Source organism: Haliotis rubra, unplaced genomic scaffold, assembly GCF_003918875.1.
Source record: "Haliotis rubra isolate DU_JTF1 unplaced genomic scaffold, ASM391887v1 Scf1482, whole genome shotgun sequence".
Lineage (NCBI taxonomy): Eukaryota > Metazoa > Mollusca > Gastropoda > Lepetellida > Haliotidae > Haliotis > Haliotis rubra.
This window is the reverse complement of record NW_025765428.1, coordinates 61,862-80,249: the sequence shown is the minus strand read 5'-3', so window position 1 is coordinate 80,249 and position 18,388 is coordinate 61,862. Positions and strand designations below refer to the sequence as shown.

Genomic DNA, 18,388 nt, shown 5'->3' with positions numbered 1-18,388 from the left:
TACATACATAATGTGACAGAGACCGAACTCGGGCCATAAATCAATGCGTTTTGTGTATGGTGTAGCCTATAGCCTGATAGGTGTTAAGTTCAAATTGCATGTAGTCAGTGATCGAAGTTGTGTATTGAATATTGCCATTAGCAGACAGGCAGGCAGATATATAGGTGTCAATAAAACAGACATTGAGTCTATATCAACGACATATCTATATTACAGTTAGAAATTCTATCAACGCTAAATCAGTGCTAAATAATGACGGTAATCTACTGTTTTAAGTATAGAACTGAGAAAGTAACTCGGTAAGAAGAACGTGTGGTGAAATAGACAAATGAAATAATATAAACAGTTTGGGAAATCGGTAATCTACTGTCATAATATATTGCCTGTGAAATCGCACGCATCAACAAAACATTAGAAAAATAGCTCACACCAAAGCCTTCACCGAGTAAAGAGTATCACCGGACAACCCGCTTCCAAGCTGCGCAACCTATTTCACTGCGCATGTGCTATGTTTGGAATAATTTTGCGAAGCCCAGCGAGTGGTTTAATTAGCCCAGCCCAGAAGAGTACTTGTTGAAAACCACTTTTCCCCAAAGCGCTGGGGCAGAAAAATTAGTGAATCGTTTGAACTCCGATTTCGCGCGGTTTTTTCATCGCGTCACATATTTTTGACAACTTTCATAATTGTGAAACCAGTTGAATTTTTATCATTTTCATGATGATTTGTTTCAGGCAAGTCCATACCGAAAAAGACACCATCAGAATCTGCAAAGTTGTGTTTTACGTTGCATGTGACCTTTAATGATTCAATTTTGCAAAGTTGTGTTTTTACGTTGCAATCGATCCGAATTCCTTTGATATGGAATTCGTAAAAAAAAATGTCTGTTTCTGTAATGGAACAAATCAAATAATAAAGTTATGTTACCACTCTTATGAGACATCACAAATAAATAGAAAATTAGTTTTAAAACATGTTGTTTTAATTCCGATTGTTTACGCACATTTTGAAAGGGCAACATGTAGTTTAACGTTATAACAATTGAACCCCAGATATTTCAGAAACATTGTCAATTCAAATCAATGTGTGTATTGATACGATACATATGTGTTTGGGCTGTCTATGATCATTTGAGAACGATATTACAGAAATGCTTGGACGAACTGTAAATGAAATTCTTCCTTACTATTTATCTACACACTCGTAAGATTGCATAAACATATCTTAGGCTCTTTCCGTTAAAAACAATAGCGACGGAGGCAAAACTCTCCTTTATTTTTAAATATTTCCCCACCAGTTGCAAGTGTGCCAGCAAACATACCAGGTGTCTGTGTACGACCGGGGCTGGGGGGGATAGCCCAGATATCGTGTTTGGTTTTGGTTTGTTGTTTAACGCTGCACTCAGCAATATTCCAGCTGTATGGCCGCGGCCTGTAAATAATCGAGTCGGGATCAGGCAATCCACTTATCAAGAGCATAAGCATCGTTCTACGAAATTGGGATACGATGACATGTGTCAACCAAGTCAGTGGTCCTGACCACCCGATCCCGTTAGTCGCCTCTTACGACAAGCAGATGTGGCTGAAGATCAATTATAACCCGGATCTTCAATGGTTAAAGGAGAGACATAAAGTTCATCTGATTTGGAATCCCGTATTATTTGAAGTTGCCTCATGGCTTGAAACTGATTTGACTTAAATATTCACCAATTAGCTCATCTATCAGACTTTATATCAGATTATTGACGATTGCAAAAAAGTCATCCACCAGATTCAATGGCGTTTTGACCCGTGTTCATAAGGTTGGAATTGGTCTTCAGAAACACATGCTCCGTGTAAGAAGTCACTATAATTGGATCAGAAGGAGGCTGCCTGACTGGCTGATGTCTTTCGTAACCACTGGCCTCTTTCCGTGACCCTCAAGAAGACGCGTACCTGAATAGTACGCCATTATTGCCAAGAATCGTGGCAAACCAATCAAATCGCGCGTAGTAAAATGTGAAATGAGGTCAAATAGTTTCTTTGAGATTATCGATTTTCATGATTATTTTCGTGATTATATAATTATCTTGTTACTGATATTTGTTAACGACATAAGAAACTACTTCAAGTGACTTTCGTGTTGTATTATGAATTAATTGTTGTTTTCTAGGAGTAGCCATGTTTGGAAATTCAGAGTTATCTTACCTTTGAAATAGTACTACAGTCCGTTTGGGTTCAAATGAGAACGAGGAATGATTAAATATCTCGAAATTGGTATACCGGGTAAGTGCACAAAACATAAATAAGGCACATGGTCCTGAAACCTCTGTACCCAACAGAAACATCTGTTTCTGAAACCATTGCACCGGGCGTGAGGTCAGCACCTGTTGTGACCACCTCGAGCTTGCAACACAGCTTGGCACCTCCTGTCCATGGACATGATCAGTCTTTGAATCATCCACACTCCATGGATCCTGCAAGGCTTGAGACAGCTGTTGTAACGTTTGGGGTTGAGGCAGATCGAACGCGTTTCCCAAGCTGGTCCCACAAATGCTCTATTGGGTTCAAATCGGGGATTTTGATGTGATGTTCTGATCGGTCAGGTAGTCCATCGTGATGCGAGCTCTGGCGTTGTCCTGTTGGAAAACGTGACGTTGAGGGTTGATGACAGGTAAAAAGATGACGTTGCAGAATTTCATCCCTGTAACGTAATTGCAGTTTACCACGGACGTGCACCCTAAGTCACTTCTCCCGTTGTAAGAAATGCCTCTCATACCATCACACTTCCTCCAAATCTGTCCGTTTAACTTAAAATTACGGGCGTAACGTTCGTTTCTCCGTCTATAGACCCTCGTCCTACCATCGTGTCTTTGAAGTTGAAACGAGGATTCGTCGCTGAACCAAATTCGCTGCCAATGTCTCCAATTCCATCTCTGACGTTCCTGCACCATCGAACACGTGCCAGGCGATGATGAGGTAGCAACGTGAGGTCGTCGAGGGCGTATCCTGTGCTGTCTTCGAGGCGATTTCGTTGGTTCATGGAGACGCGGCGAAGACCTGGGACGTTCTCTATATAGTTTGTGTTGCTGGACGGCCCGGTTACGTAAAATGGAACACCCGGATGTAGCGGTCCCAGCAGCATTGGTTACCCGTGGTCTACCACTCTGAGGTCGGTCGCGGGTCGAGCCCAGTTGAATGTAGCGCGAAACCAATAAACAGGAAATTGTTGTGTGATGCACGCTGAAGTGTCTTGCAACTAATGACTGAGATTCGCCAGCCTACCGGATGGCGATGTGGTCAGCTTCGCTAAGTCGTGGCATGTGAATTGTCAGTAAACTAAAGTGAATTGAACACGTTAAACTGTTTAACAATCTATCATAAATATTTGACACAGTACACTATTTGTTACGAGGGAGGAGTGAGATAGGACAAGCCAGGTGATCGAGAACGGATGGCAATAGCACAGGTTAATGAAGAAATAACTTTGTCTGTGAACGTTCTTCTCACATGAACGCATGGCTGTTACTTTCGCTGCACCTCCTCAAAATTTGGGGTAGCATGATGTTTTCGCCCTCGCCGATTGACTATGTTATCAAACAAGCAATATTTCATTCGATACACAGTTAATTTGGATATGGACAAGTATACATTACGTTTTTGGTTAAAGTAACTGGGTTTTATGTTCCACAAAGTGGTTTATTAAAGTTTAATCAAGCATAGTTCATTTTGTTGTGTTCGTTTTTTGCAGAGTAATGACGCATAAACTGATTATACGGAGTTTTTGTTTAAAAATAACTTGCAATATATTGCAATACATATCGCAATATATGCACGCACGCAATACGCAATATGAAAATTACTCTGCAATACCTTGATCCGCCAATGTTACGCAACAGATCAATTTCAAGGACAACCAGTATGCGCCGAAAAATCGGTGAGTTTCCATACAAACAGCAGGGGCGGTTTCTTTTATGACATTGGCTCTTAAAAACTTTCAATCACAATGTGTGAAGCCACTATATCCATGTAGAATATTGCTTATTAGGCGTGATTAAATGCAAAATTGTTTTTTTCCCAATATTTTATTTTGTTTCACATATATTGTCCAGCACTGTAATCTCCGACATCTGTCATACCTCAAAGTTATTTCAATGCAGTTACGCACTAAACAAAAGTCGGGACCAGTTCCACAAAAGCAATATCTGTGTACGCTGCGTGGTTGGTGTTCATTTTATATCAAGCTAAACTCTGCGTAGCACCTGTTGTGAAACACTGCAATGCAATGTGTAATATTATATCGATATGCTGACCGCCTCCGTGGTGTAGTCGTGAAAAATTCTCTGCCCAAACACACTAAAATATGGTACAATACAGCAGATATATGGCGCCGGCAATAATGGATTCATACAACAAGCATTGGTCGGCTCGGAGTCAGTAACTTCTAAATCATTACTATATCAGATGCTATATCCATGTAGACTTCAACATGAATATAAAAATGGTTTTAGTTTATTTTGTTTCAAATAAAGTCAGCAGCTGTAAGTCTGGGCTAGTACCATAGCCGCAAAAGTTATTTTCTATCACAAAATGCAGGGCAAAGTTCATGGCATGAACGCTGAATTATTCTCAAGTACGGCGTTGAAACACGTTGTGAGACCTCTCACCTCACCTCCTATGATCGTACCATATATACGTATATGCTAGCGTAACCATTGCTTGTTTAATTCCAGCAACGTCAAACATGACTGCATTCTTTCTTTTCCGAAGACCGGGTCTTCGAATGTGCGCAGGCAATGAAAATTCTCAAAGGTCAAGGTCTCTCTGACAGTTTCTGCGCAACATCTGGTCAAGGCTATCTGCAGGTTATGGAGAGGGTGGTTTTATGTAAGAGGTCGCGGGGGAGGGAAATGTAACACCGATACAGTATTGACCAGTGGTCAATGTAACATGTTGGGTCAGCACTGACAAGTTGGGGGACTTAAAGTGGCTAATTAATCGCGTGGACGTAGATCAAGATCAGGACGAGGACTATAAAGGACCCGGGATCGGACGCTGGAGGATACATTGTCTTTACATCCCGCAATGATCCAGTACCTCCTCATCGCATCCCTGGTTGGCCAAGGTAAGAACTCCTACTCTGCTGCAAAGATCAAAACCAGTTTACAAGTAACTGTTAATTCTTTTCTAACTGAGCTGTAGTGACCTGCTTGCTAGGAACTGTAATGTAATGTTTTCTGCTTCGCTTCCAATTTTACTAGAGATATCATGGAAATCGGAACGCCGAAGCCCCCCAAAAGGAATTTTAGATATGTTTTGTATTTATTAGGGGTGGGTATTGCAGGGAATTTTCATATTGCGATATATTGCGATGCGAAAGCATATATTGCGATGTGTATTGCAATATATTGCAAGAAGTATTTTTAAACAAAACACTACTTATAATCGAGTTAACACTCGATATATAAAGCAAAAACACAACAAAATCACTATACTTCATTAAGCTTTAATAACAAATTTTAATCATGACAAAATGAAAATGTAAATAATATTTGGCACAAATGAAATAAGGAAATATCCGAAGATTTCCGAGTGTTACGAAGTTTTCCGAATGCAAGTCAAAATATCGGTTTTCGATCAGCGTAACCTTTTCATGTCTGAACCGGTAAATTCCGGTAAACCGGTTACATTGCGCAGCCCTAGTATTTATGTTTCGTGTCCTGTTTCCAGAGGTTTCGTTATAAGCTATACCGGCACTTTGTTTCAGCCACCGCAAACTATGCCCTTGGTAAACCAGTCACGACCAGCAGTACATGGGACACGTTTAACGGCTCCCTCGCCACCGACGGCAACACCGACGGTGACTGGAGTTCCTCGTCCTGCTTCGCTACAAGCAAACTCGACACAGAGCCTTGGTGGATGGTGGACTTGGAACAGGTCATCGCCGTCGACAACGTCGTAATCTACAACAGGGAAGACTGCTGCGGTACGGTCATTGCAACCACAGAGAAACACTACTGAATGTCATTATACGCCGCAATTAGCAATATTGCAACTAGATTAGGTTGTCTGCATTTAATGAAGTCTTAAACTATGAAGATCTAATTTAAAACTTCTCGGGGGACAGGGTGGTAAGGATCGCTGACTTGGTTGACACATGTCATCGTATCTGTATTGCGTAGATCGATGCCTACGAAGTCAAACACTGGATTGTCTGGTCCAGTCTCGATTATTTATCAACCACCGCCATATAGTTGGATTATTGCTGAGTGCAGTGTTAAGCAACAAAATAACAAGGTCCATAAAAAAATCATCATCACCCCACACTAGACACAAATTATGAACGGTCCTTTAGGGCTGTGAATTTGCAAACAAATTGTATGGCAATATATTGCGATTCTGGGCCCCGTTCCACAAAGCGATCGTAGCGCTAAGGTGATCGTAACTCCCATACTTTAACATAGACTTACGACAGTCGTAGCGCTAAGGTGATTGTAACTCCAATACTTTAACATAGACTTACGACAGTCGTAGCACTAAGATGATTGTAACTCCCATACTTTAACATAGACTTACGACAGTCGTAGCTCTAAGGTGATCGTAACTCCCATACTTTAACATAGACTTACGACAGTCGTAGCGCTCCGATGGCTTTGAGGAACGGGGCCCTGGTACCCATATTCCGATACGTATTGCGATATAATGGGATCTTCAGTGTTTGACAGTAATTGACAGATTGTAAATGGAGAGCCCATGTCCCTAAATATAATTGTTATGGTTGTGAAGACAGAAACCTCATATTAGATTTGATTTTGAGGAATTATGTTTTCTTTTTATTGCATGTAAAGTATACTGTTTTCGCAATTAATTACAATAGAAAACTTCAGTGTGAATGAAAGTCTTTGTAGATTGAAACTGAAACCATAGAGGTAATCAAAACCTTTTTTTTTTTTTTTCTTCTTGTCTTTTTTTCCCTTTCTTTTCTTTTTTTTTTTTTTATTTTGTTTTTTGTTGTATTTTCCCTTTTGGATTAACTGTCACAAAACTTAATTTATTTTTATTACGTAATATATCGGTTCTGAGAAAACAATATTGCAATGCGTATCGTTTGAAAGCGGTATTGCGGTATTAGACCGGTATGCGAGTAATACCTTGCAGCCATATCCCCAATTTAGGTGTTTTTTTTGGTTTGCATCTGCATTTTTGTTCTTCAGGTGAGAGACTCAGGAGGCTGACTGTGACCGTGTACACAGAAAACCCTGACGTCATCAGTGACGCTGAAGGAACGTTGTGTACGACGTTCAGTGGGCCAGCTGATGATGGAGATGTCGTGAGACTTCAGTGCGAAGGCGACGTTACCGGAAGATATGTACGCATCACTAAGCGTAGGCGTCTAAGGACCAAGGTGGACCTTCTCAGCTTCTGTGAAGTAGAAATTACAGGTATAAGCATATGGCACACCCCGATCCACAAAGTGGTGTGATTGTCGTAAATCTATGTACAACGACTTATCTACGAGTGTCGTAACTCTACGAACGCCACGAGGATCATGCAGGATCTAGGGCCTTGTACGTAGTGTTGCGATGGCCGTAAACCGAATTATAATGACTCGTTTACGATTGTCGTAACGCTACGAAGGCTACCACCTCGTGGAACAGGACTCAAGTGTATAAAACAGTGACGTTATGCCATTAAAAGTAAACACGTCGACTATAATGTAAGGAGTGCCATAATATTTACTACTGCGAGATTTTAAAATCCCACATTCTGATTGGTCCGCCAGCGTTTATGAATATACAATCGAAACCTCTGAATTAAAAAGAAATTAGAAGTTTTATCAAGTTATAAATCCCCCCAATTTACATGTATATTCTCTATAGAAAATTAAGAATGTATTTTTCTGTTTCATGCTAAAATTCCGTGTTTATTTCACAATTCCAGGAAAATGTCCTTCGGGATTTACCACTGTAGAAGACGCCTGCATGAGGTTTGTTCCGAGCCAGGCAACGTTTGCCGAAGCCGTGGTACGTATGTTGCCGAAAAAGCGAATTTATTGATATTCTTGTTATGATTTCTTAGATTATTATTACTGGTATGTTAATTATTTATCCTAATTGTTAGAATGTTTTTACTTATTGTCGATATCTATGAAAACCAAAACCATGTGGATGAATTCTTTGAGTGCACACTGGGCGTAGGTGCATTTCTTTTCTTGGATTAAACATCCATCTTTAAGATATTTCCAATTAAGATTATTAACTGAAAAATATAGTTTCTTTTGATCCTCAGTCTATATAGTACTTTCAAAATCCTTGTTATGTGTAGCCAGTGCCATGAGGAAGCAGCGTGTTGGGGGTTCATAATCCCCATGGAGTCAGTTAGTTTCGCCAAAAATGGTTCCAGTAAAGATAAATGATCTTCAGCAACCCATGCTTGTCGTAAGACCCAACTAACGGAATCGAGTGGTCAGCCTCGCTGACGTGGTTGACACATGTCATCGTATCCAAATTGCATAGATCAATGCTCATGCTGTTGATCACTGGATTGTCTGGTCCAGACTCGATTATTTACAGACCGCCGTCATATAGCTGGAATATTGCTGTGTGCGGCGTTAAACAACAAACCAACCCAACCAACCACGGTTATCTCCCCTTAAATTGATCATATCGGTTATTAACGTTCATTATCGGTTATCAATATATCTATATGATTTGATTATGTTATGGTATATTTCATCTTTGGTTTGCGTAAATGTAGACATTTCAAACAGTAATCGTATACCAGCGGTTTTCTAGATTAACGAGGTTCAACTCTAGACAAGGTACACCTTTGTTCCAGACCAGTTGCGAGAGTATGCATACCCATCTCCTGATGATTAAGACGGAGAGCCTTGACAATGCTGTCACAAGTTACATGCTTGACAACAAACTCAATGGTAAGATTTTAAAATGTTATTTTGAGGCCGTTTGACACTATTTTCACCATCAAGTGGACCATCTTATTGTACCGAATTGTTGACGGGATGATCAGTGAAGATTTGTTTGTGGCCGGTACGAGGAGGGTTCCGATTTTGTTTTCTCTATTAATACACCCGCGTACGTCGAGTCTGCCAAATCAAACGACTCATCGTAATTATTATCTTGTTTACCTAATCGCGTTTGAGAATTTCTTGAAACTATCATCTATATAATGAAGAGACAGGTTCCCAACGTTAGACCTTCAGAATTCCATGATCGCTGATTACCCGGACCATGGGGGATCTAACTTCACTGACTGAGTTTAGTTTTACGCCGCTTTTAGCAACATTCCAGCAATATCACGGCGGACTACCAGAAATGGGCTTCACACATTGTCCCATGTCGGGAACCGAACGAGCCAACGCTTTAACCACTGGCTGACCGCCCCTTAGCTTCAAGTACACCCTAACAACTAAACTTAGACAGTGTCCTCATACAACAAGGATGACCTGTGAGGATTTATAACGCGGTCTAAACTTACAGAATACAGGGTGACCGAAATAACGTGTCTGGGACCAACTGGTTTCACTTTACATTCACTGAGATCAAATGGCATTTACGCCATTTTATGGTGATCCAAACGACTTCTATCGGTTAGCCCAAAGCGCTGGGTTCGATTCCCATCGAGACCTCGATAACCATTCAAAGTATTCCTTGTGGTATTACAGCCTCTTTGAGTGACATTTAGAAGTGACCACCTCTGTGGTGTAGTGGTTAGAGCATCCGCCCGGAGAGCGGAAGGTCGCGGGTTCGATCCCCGACCGCGTCATACCAAAAGACGTTAAAATATGGTACTTGTTGGTCCCTGCCTGGCGCTCGGCATTAATGGGTACAACAAGGACTGGTCGGCTCGGAGTCAGTATAATGTGTCAGAGTGGGGTATTCATGCTTCACTGCGGCATGGTATCTCAGTGGGCTAGCACTATAAAACAAGCTTCAGTCTGGGCTAGTACAAGCAGCCGCACATACATATACACACGCATGCACGTCGTCATATGAGCGAAATATTCTCAAGCACGACGTTAAACCCAATTTCACCTCACCTCACATTTAGAAGTTGGCGTGGTGAACAAGAGAGAAAGTTCTATGGATATACAGCTTCTTTATCATTAATATAAGCGAAGTTTCGGTGTAAATGCTTGATAACGGTGTCAGCATCTACACCGGAACGTTACATTAATAATAAAGAAGTTGTATATCCATAGAACATTTCCCGCTGATCTTACCCGTGAAGATCCGGGTTAGAATTGATCTTCCGTAACACATGTTTGTCATAAGAGGTGACTAACGGGATTGGGTGGTCAGGCTCGCTGACTTGGTTAACACATGTCATCGGTTCTCAATTGCGTAGATCGATGCTCATGCTGTTGATCACTGGATTGTCTGGTCCAGACTCGATTATTTACAGACCATTGTCATAAAGCTGGAATATTGCTGAGTGTGGCGTAGAACTAAACTCACTCCCGATGTTCTTGATATTACAGGAAATTACAAAAAAGAGAAAAGAAAAATCTCTAAACGCGGCTTAAAACTAAATCTGTTCACTCAAATTGCTTGCAGACACCTACTACGTGGGCGCTATTGACATAGACGAGACGGGAGAGTTCTACTGGACTGATGGTTCCGCCGTCGAAGCCCCCTGGAGAAGCAGGAACGCCGGCATCGCCGGAGCATTAGAACAGTTCACCAATGCAGCGTGCGGCTACTTGAACGGAGCCACCGGGGAATGGCTATCTATGTCATGTAGTGAACCTAGCTTCTTCATTTGCCAAAGATCACTTTGAGTGGCTATTTCTTGGTTAATTAAACTATAGGGTATAAATATATTTTTGAGTTTGTGTTTATTTATAATGTCAGTTGGGGATGCTTCATTTCTGAAGGCCCCCGTGTAAGCGGAATATTGCTAAAAGCAGCGTAAAACCCAACTCACTCATTTCTGAAAGCAGAATTTTGAAGTTTACGGTGGCCAGATGGGCGCTCTTTGTCAACGAGGTTTTGATTGTTTCTTGTTTCACGCCGCACTCAGCAATATCCCAGCGTTATGGTGGCTGTCTGTAAATAATCGAGTCTGGGTCCCGATCAACAAAGCGTTCGTAACGTTACGACCTGTCGTAACTCTATAGTTTATCAGAGGTCTATCATGGCTTTCACGATCTAAGTCAGGGTCACGATCCACAAAGCGTTCGTAAAGTTACGACCTGTCGTAACTCTACACTTTATCATAATAAGGATAATGACAATTTATCATCATTATGAGGATCAGACCTGTCGTAACTCTATAGTTTATCAGAGGTCTATCATGGCTTTCACGATCTAAGTCAGGGTCCCGATCCACAAAGCGTTCGTAATGTTACGACCTGTCGTAACTCTACAATTTATCATAATGAAGATAATGACAATTTAAATCATTATGAGGATCAGGCCCCCGGACCAGACAATCCAGTGATCAACAGCATGAACATTGATGTACGCAACTGGGATACGATGGCATATGTCAAACAAGTCAGCAGATCCCGTAAGTCGCCTCTTACGACAAGTCTGGGTTGCTGAAGACCAATTCTACCCGGATCTGGACGGGTATGAGGCTTAGGTAATAATGCTGGAACACAGTTTTCTGTTGTGTTACTAGTTTTAAGTCATGGAGGCTTGTTTTACACACTACAAACGATACATGATGTCATCACACAAAATACAGTAACTGCTATTTCTGTTACAAATATTGCTCCACTGAAGAAGTAATTGTTCATAAAACCTCAACGTTGAAAAAAGATGTGAATAACACATTATCTACAAAGAAAATGACTGCCCTGGTTATTTGACCATCGTCTGAAGTGGGAATCTTAGGAATTCGCGATTTCCCTTTCTGGTCTTATCGGGGTGGTTGAAGCGTTCGTTCGTCACCCGGGTTCGATTCCCCACATGGGTACAATGTGTGAAGCCCATTTCTGGTGTCCCTCTCCGTGATATTGCTGGAATATTGCTAAAACGGCGTGAAACTGAACTCATTCATACTTGTGTGAGTGAGTAAGTTTATCGCAGCTTCTGAGAGTATTCCTGGTATACCACTGTGTGTCACTCTTTGCTTATATGTCTGTTGTTTAATGCCTCACTCAGGTGAGGTGAGGTGAAATTGGGTTTAACGTCGTACTTGAGAATATTTCGCTCATATGACGACGTGCATGCGTGTGTATGTGTATGTGCGGCTTGTACTTGCCCAGACGTAAGGTGGTTTTATAGTCACGTAGCCCACTGTTATACCAGTGCCGCAGTGAAGTAGAAACATTGATTAAGTGATACATTATTACTGACTCACAATCCTTGTTGTAAAGTTTTGAGTGTGGGGCAGGGGTCACATCTCGCATCATTTATCTATTCAATGACGCGGTCGGGGATCGAACGTGCGACCTTCCGCTCTCCGGGCGGACACCACGGAGGCGGTCTTATAGTTTTAGGGCGACGTGGACCAATAAGAGGCCTATTTGTGCCCAACACATTGACTTGTTTTAATAAACAATCACAGGTAATTTCATCGCCAAAAGGAATCGTTTAGTTAAGATAAAAGAAACGACAACACTATTAATATTAATTTGGATAGATGTATACATATATCGAATAACCTCTGCTTTGTGTTACGGATTAAAAACCTTAAGTAATCACTTCCATTTCTGAAACATGAAATATTCATTCATTAAAAAAGCAGTAGGTTCAGATGACAGAGTGTTAAAACGATTTAAAACCACAGAACTAAATCTGTCTAAGTCATTCGAGAGCCTGTCTAGATTACATCATATTTTCCAGATGACGAGACAAAATCTAAAACTGTCCGTTGCACAGACCCATACATGATATTGGGGCCCAAAACTGTTTCTAGGGAAAATACATCATCAACATCAAGTTCAGCACTTCAGAGATAATATCTTATGTTGTTATGCCCAGGGCATGTAATTAGATAATGTTCGATGTTTTCAGGCGTCTCCAAATTGCAATGGCCACATTTAGAAGAGACCGTCTTATCTATAATACTCCTGTTAGCATTTAGCCCACAGTGTCCAAGTCTGAGACGTGATAGAATAACCTCATCACGCCTTTTGCGACGACGAATATTATGACCAGATTTAAAGATGGTCTAAGTTTGTACATTTGTACGCCGGTAGTACCCGTATCCCACAACTGTTGCCAATTCCTTGTAACAGATTTCGATAAAACATTTTCAAAATCTATAGGGATTGGTTGAAATTTAAATATGTCAACATCAGGAAGCTGTAATCCGGATTTAATCATTCCCATGTATTCCAACATGTGCTGGGACCCACACAATGTCGCATGCAATGTACTTCAGGTTTAAAGATGTATCCAACTTTAATATCTCATGAACAATGTCATCTCTAGATCCATTTGCACCAGCTTCTATAGCTTTGATTGCTGCCATGGAATCTGTCAACATAATTGCTTCATGGTCACGTTCATCTACCCATCTCAATGCTTGCAAAATAGACAAAAGTTCAGCTGCAAAACAAAGATAATCAGGGAATCTGAACACCTTAGCGATCGATAAATTGGGTATCTAAAAAGCCCCAGCAGTACGATCATTGGATGGTTCTGGCGATGCATCACGCCTTTTTGATAGCTCTTCAGAGTTGCCTCCCTTGGCAATCTTGTTTATTTACAGCTTTCATCATGCCGTGGAGTTTTCAACCGATTTCGACGGATTTCTATAAAGTTCTGAATGGATAATGATACAGCCTAGCTTTGCTAGAATGCTCGAGAACTGTGAAAGAGCTATATAAAGGCTGGTTGTGGCGTTGTGCGACGGACGTATTACATGATTAGAGCGTCCGCCCGGAGAGTGGAAGGTCGCGGGTTCGATCCCCGACCGCGTCATACCAAAAGACGTTAAAATATGGTACTTGTTGGTCCCTGCCTGGCGCTCGTCATTAATGGGTACAACAAGGACTGGTCGGCTCGGAGTCAGTATAATGTGTCTGAGTGGGATATTCATGCTTCACTGCGGCATGGTATCTCAGTGAGATAGCACTATAAAACCAGCTTCAGTCTGGGCTAGTACAAGCAGCCGCACCTACACATACACACGCATGCACGTCGTCATATGAGCGAAATATTCTCAAGCAAGACGTTACACCCAATTTCACCTCACCTCACCTATTACATGACTGGAGTTATTCACATCTGTCTGCCGTCATCGAGCATTTCAAGACCGTGCTTGACTACTCAACTACTGTCATTGTAAACAACCTTCAATCTGTATATCTGTTCTCACTGTGAATGTCAAGACTCTGGTGAGTTAATATTTGATATTTGTGACCCAATATTTTAGATTTGTAACTCATTTGCATTGAACTAGAAATCTGTATTATCATTCATTGTAGCTTGCTCATTGTTTGCTCAATATATTATTGAATAATTTAGACTTGTCTGTGTTCTATATTGCTGGTCCAAAGGGGACTTTTAAACCTTTTGTCACGGCAAATTTATTAACCGTAATACTACGTTTTTTTAGTGTGTAATACACTCTTGCAAAAAAAGAAACGCATGTGTGATTTTGAGAATATTGGACTCATGTAGCTGCGGCAAAAAACAATACAAATAAACTATTTCTTTCCAACACGTCATCTTTGTGTGATTGTAAACAGCATCAGCAACAAAACGCGGCCATTTTAACTACCCCCCCCCCTTGTTTTAGAAGCGTTTGAAATAATATTCGCCAAAATGTCAACAAGAAATTATGTAAAGCTAAATGCACGTGTAAGTAAGCGGAAAAGCATGTGGTATCGATCACTATAAAAAGGCAAACGCTGTGTTAATTTTGTCATTCGTTTTTGCCTGGAAAAGAGGCACTCGTAACATCGTGTGAAAAATATACAGTTTTGCTCGTAAGAGCAAATCTCGCAAAGTAGGTTATCATCTATGTTAATTCTACACAGTTTATTACATCTAATCTGTGTCTTCATCCTTTAGTAACATCTAACATTATTTAGTTATAATGTGATATTGCTGTTTTACTGGGAAAATGTATAAAATGTATCAATTAATTAAACCCCAGAGGAATGGCACTGGCGTCAGACATTTTCCTCCAGCCCAATGTTGGCGGGATCCAAACATAGTCACTAGAATCACATTTGGAATTCAGTGTCATTAAAAACATTCAACTGTAACTGTTCCTGCGCCGAGAAGAGTCATCTGGTTGGGTATTCGCTCGGCTACAAGTATCGAACACAGTTGTTATGGAGCAGCAGAAGTCCTATTACAGAAGATAACATAACTGCATCAGTGAATTTGTACTTCCGCAGTTTTCAGATATAGAGTCATGTTCGGCTGGTGTAGCTGGTAGGCATACATTCGTGTTCGACTGGAGTATTGTTTCAGAGGTTAAGATATATTTGACCAACGTAGTTTTCAGAAATGTAGAAATAAAACTCGCGTTCAACTGGCCTAGTTTTCATAAAGTCATGTTTGGCCGACGTATACAGCTGTCAGAAATATAGTTTTGTACAGAAAGAAAGTCATGTTTGAACTGCCTAGTTATCAGAACTACATTTTCACCCGTTTTTACGAGAGTTTCAATGGTCATTTATTAAATTTTCAGGACATACAATTTCAGTTCAGATAAGGCGATTTGGATTGATTGATTGATTGATTGAGTTTAGTTGTACGCCGCCCCTCAGCAATATTCCAGCTAAATGGTGGCGGTCTGTAAATAATGGAGTCTGGACTAGACACAGGCGATGTGAAAGCCAGGGAAGGACATTGTGGGATCTATCGTTGTCGTGTTGAAACAGCTCTCTCTGGCTCTTAGAAAGTGGGAGGAGATTTGGTCGATTTGTAAAATTGATTTGAACCACCGCTAGCTCTGATCTACTCGTGGAGGACATGGCTTCCCACACCATGACGCTATCCCCACCAAAGCTGTCCCCTTGTCGTAGAATTCGGCGCAAAACGTTCGTGTCGACACCGATAGACACGTTATCTCCCAGGAGGAAACGCAATTCATCGCTGAACCAAACGCGTCGTCAGTTCCCCAGCATGTCTGTACCCTGTGTCACCACTGGAGACGTCGTTGTCGGTGTTGTGGCGTCAGGACAGGCCCAACGTTTGGTCGACATGTTCAAAATTCCCACTTCTCTCAGACGATTTCTGATTGTTTGGTCGAAAATTCCTCGAAGACCAGGCACCTTTCCTGCAGTATCCGGTCCGTAGCAAATCGGTGACGTAGGCGAAACACCCAGATGAATCGGTCCTGAGCAGGAGTGGTCACTCTTGGTCTTCTACTTCTGGGACGATCTTGGTTCGAATTTAAAAGGGTATATCGATGCCATAATCGAGATATGGTGCTGTGGTGGACGTTGAAGCGTCTTGCAACGGCAGACTGGAACTCCACTGCTTCCAAACGTCCAATGGCGATAGTTTGGTCAGTAGCATTTAATTTTGCCATTTTTATCTTCGTAAATTTCGTAATGATATCATGAATTTGATTTGACCTTTTATAGTCGATGTCTTTCCTACATACATAACATACAGCCACCTAATGTTCCATGAGGTGCTATCCGAGGAGTTGTATTGTTGCCTCTGAATTCGTTTGCTGGCGTCTAATTGTGGACTTAATGTGCTGCCTCCCTAAGATTAAGGTATATACATAGTTATCTGTGTTCAAGTACTTCTTCATATATGTACTTCCACATTACAGACCGCCTCCGTGGTGTAGTGGTTAGAGCGTCCTCCCGGAGAGTGGAAGGTCGCGGGTTTAACCCCCACCGCGTCATACCAAAAGACGTTAAAATATGGTACTTGTTGGTCCCTGTCTGGCGCTCGGCAGTAATGGGTACAACAAGGACTGGTCGGCTCGGAGTCAGTATAATGTGTCTGAGTGGGGTATTCATGCTTCACTGCGGCATGGTATCTCAGTGGGCTAGCACTATAAAACCAGCTTAAGTCTGGGCTAGTACAAGCAGCCGCACATACACATGCATGGCATGCACGTCGTCATATGAGCGAAATATTCTCAAGTACGACGTTAAACCCAATTTCACCTCACCTCACCTCACCTCACCTCACCTCACCTCCACATTACATCCATTACCATCGACAAGCATCGAATCTATGAATATATATACTTTTTCGTGCATTCATTGTTTACGTAAATGTTTGTTTATTCTCATTTAAAATTATTTAATCTAAATGTGTACCTGGAACATTATTACTAATATTATCAACTTCCTGCCAGTCACTGTACATTGTCACCATTTAAATATTTTTATAATACACTATCAGAAGATATGAGAATGGAAAACCATCATAAAGAATAATTGTTTATTTTTTATTTCTACTCAAGTTTTATGTATTTCCCTTTTTTTAAGATTTTCATTTACTTACACATATCATGATGCAAATTCGCATGTAGTGTGTTTTACTACGAATTGCATTAAATTAACGTTCGTTGTGTGATCAAAGCTCACTGGTCACTGCACTGCTTGTAACGTAACGGAGTCATCATTATCAGCAGTGAAAGCCATCGTGAGTGAATTTAGTTTCACGCCGCTTTTTTAGCAATATTCCAGCAATATCACAGCGGGGTACACCAGAAATGGGCTTCACACATTGTACCCATGTGGGGAGTCGAACCCGGGTAATCGGCATGGAGGCCAACGCTTTAACCACTTGGTTGTCCCCCCGCCCCAAAACCATCGATTGATACGCAGAGGCTGGGAGAAGTAATGTGTCATGTGCCCTAAGATTATTCCGGCGGAATTGACTTTCTGCACATGACTCAATAAAAACCACTTGCGCACAGGTACTGCACGATGACATACGTGTTCGGATGAAGCAGCGCTTGGAATGAACACTTGATAGCTAACTCTGAATGGCTCACCGTATTACACAGTTAATCAATAATCTTCCACGTTGTGTACCCCCGTGAAGATCCGGATTAGCATTGGTCTTCAGTAACCCATGCTTGTCGTAAGAGGAGACTAACGGGATCGGGTGGTCAGGCTCGTTGACTTGGTTGACACATGTCATCGTATCCCAGTTGAGTAGAAGGATGCTTATGATGTTGATCACTGGATTGTCTGGTCTGGGGTCCGTGGCCCCGTTCTTCAAAGCGATCGTAGCGCTACGACAGTGATAGGTCTATGTTAAAGTATGGGAGCTACGATCAACTTAGAGCTACGATCGCTCTGAGGAACGGGGCCCTGATCCACATTACATTCTTAAGTCTATGATAAACTGTTGAGTTACGACAGGTCGTAACGTTACTATCGTTTTGGCGTTGACAACAAACCAACCAACAGTTAATCGAAAACTAACTGAGGTACCACGAATCCACCATAAACTCAAACACATATCTTTAGCGAATTTATTTATTTAGTAGCAACCGTCGC

The 18,388-nt window shown here is 41.4% G+C and overlaps 1 protein-coding gene across 1 annotated transcript; it reads left to right on the top strand.

The window, feature by feature from the left end:
• The first annotated feature begins 4,889 nt into the window (after window positions 1–4,889).
• On the top strand, window positions 4,890–10,777 carry LOC124269865. Its single transcript, XM_046704916.1, has 6 exons — window positions 4,890–5,101; window positions 5,744–5,962; window positions 7,191–7,418; window positions 7,918–8,000; window positions 8,815–8,911; window positions 10,554–10,777. The coding sequence occupies exons 1-6, from the start codon at window positions 5,062–5,064 to the stop codon at window positions 10,775–10,777; spliced, it is 891 nt and encodes a 296-aa protein (XP_046560872.1). The 5' UTR covers window positions 4,890–5,061.
• Window positions 10,778–18,388: the final 7,611 nt, after the last annotated feature.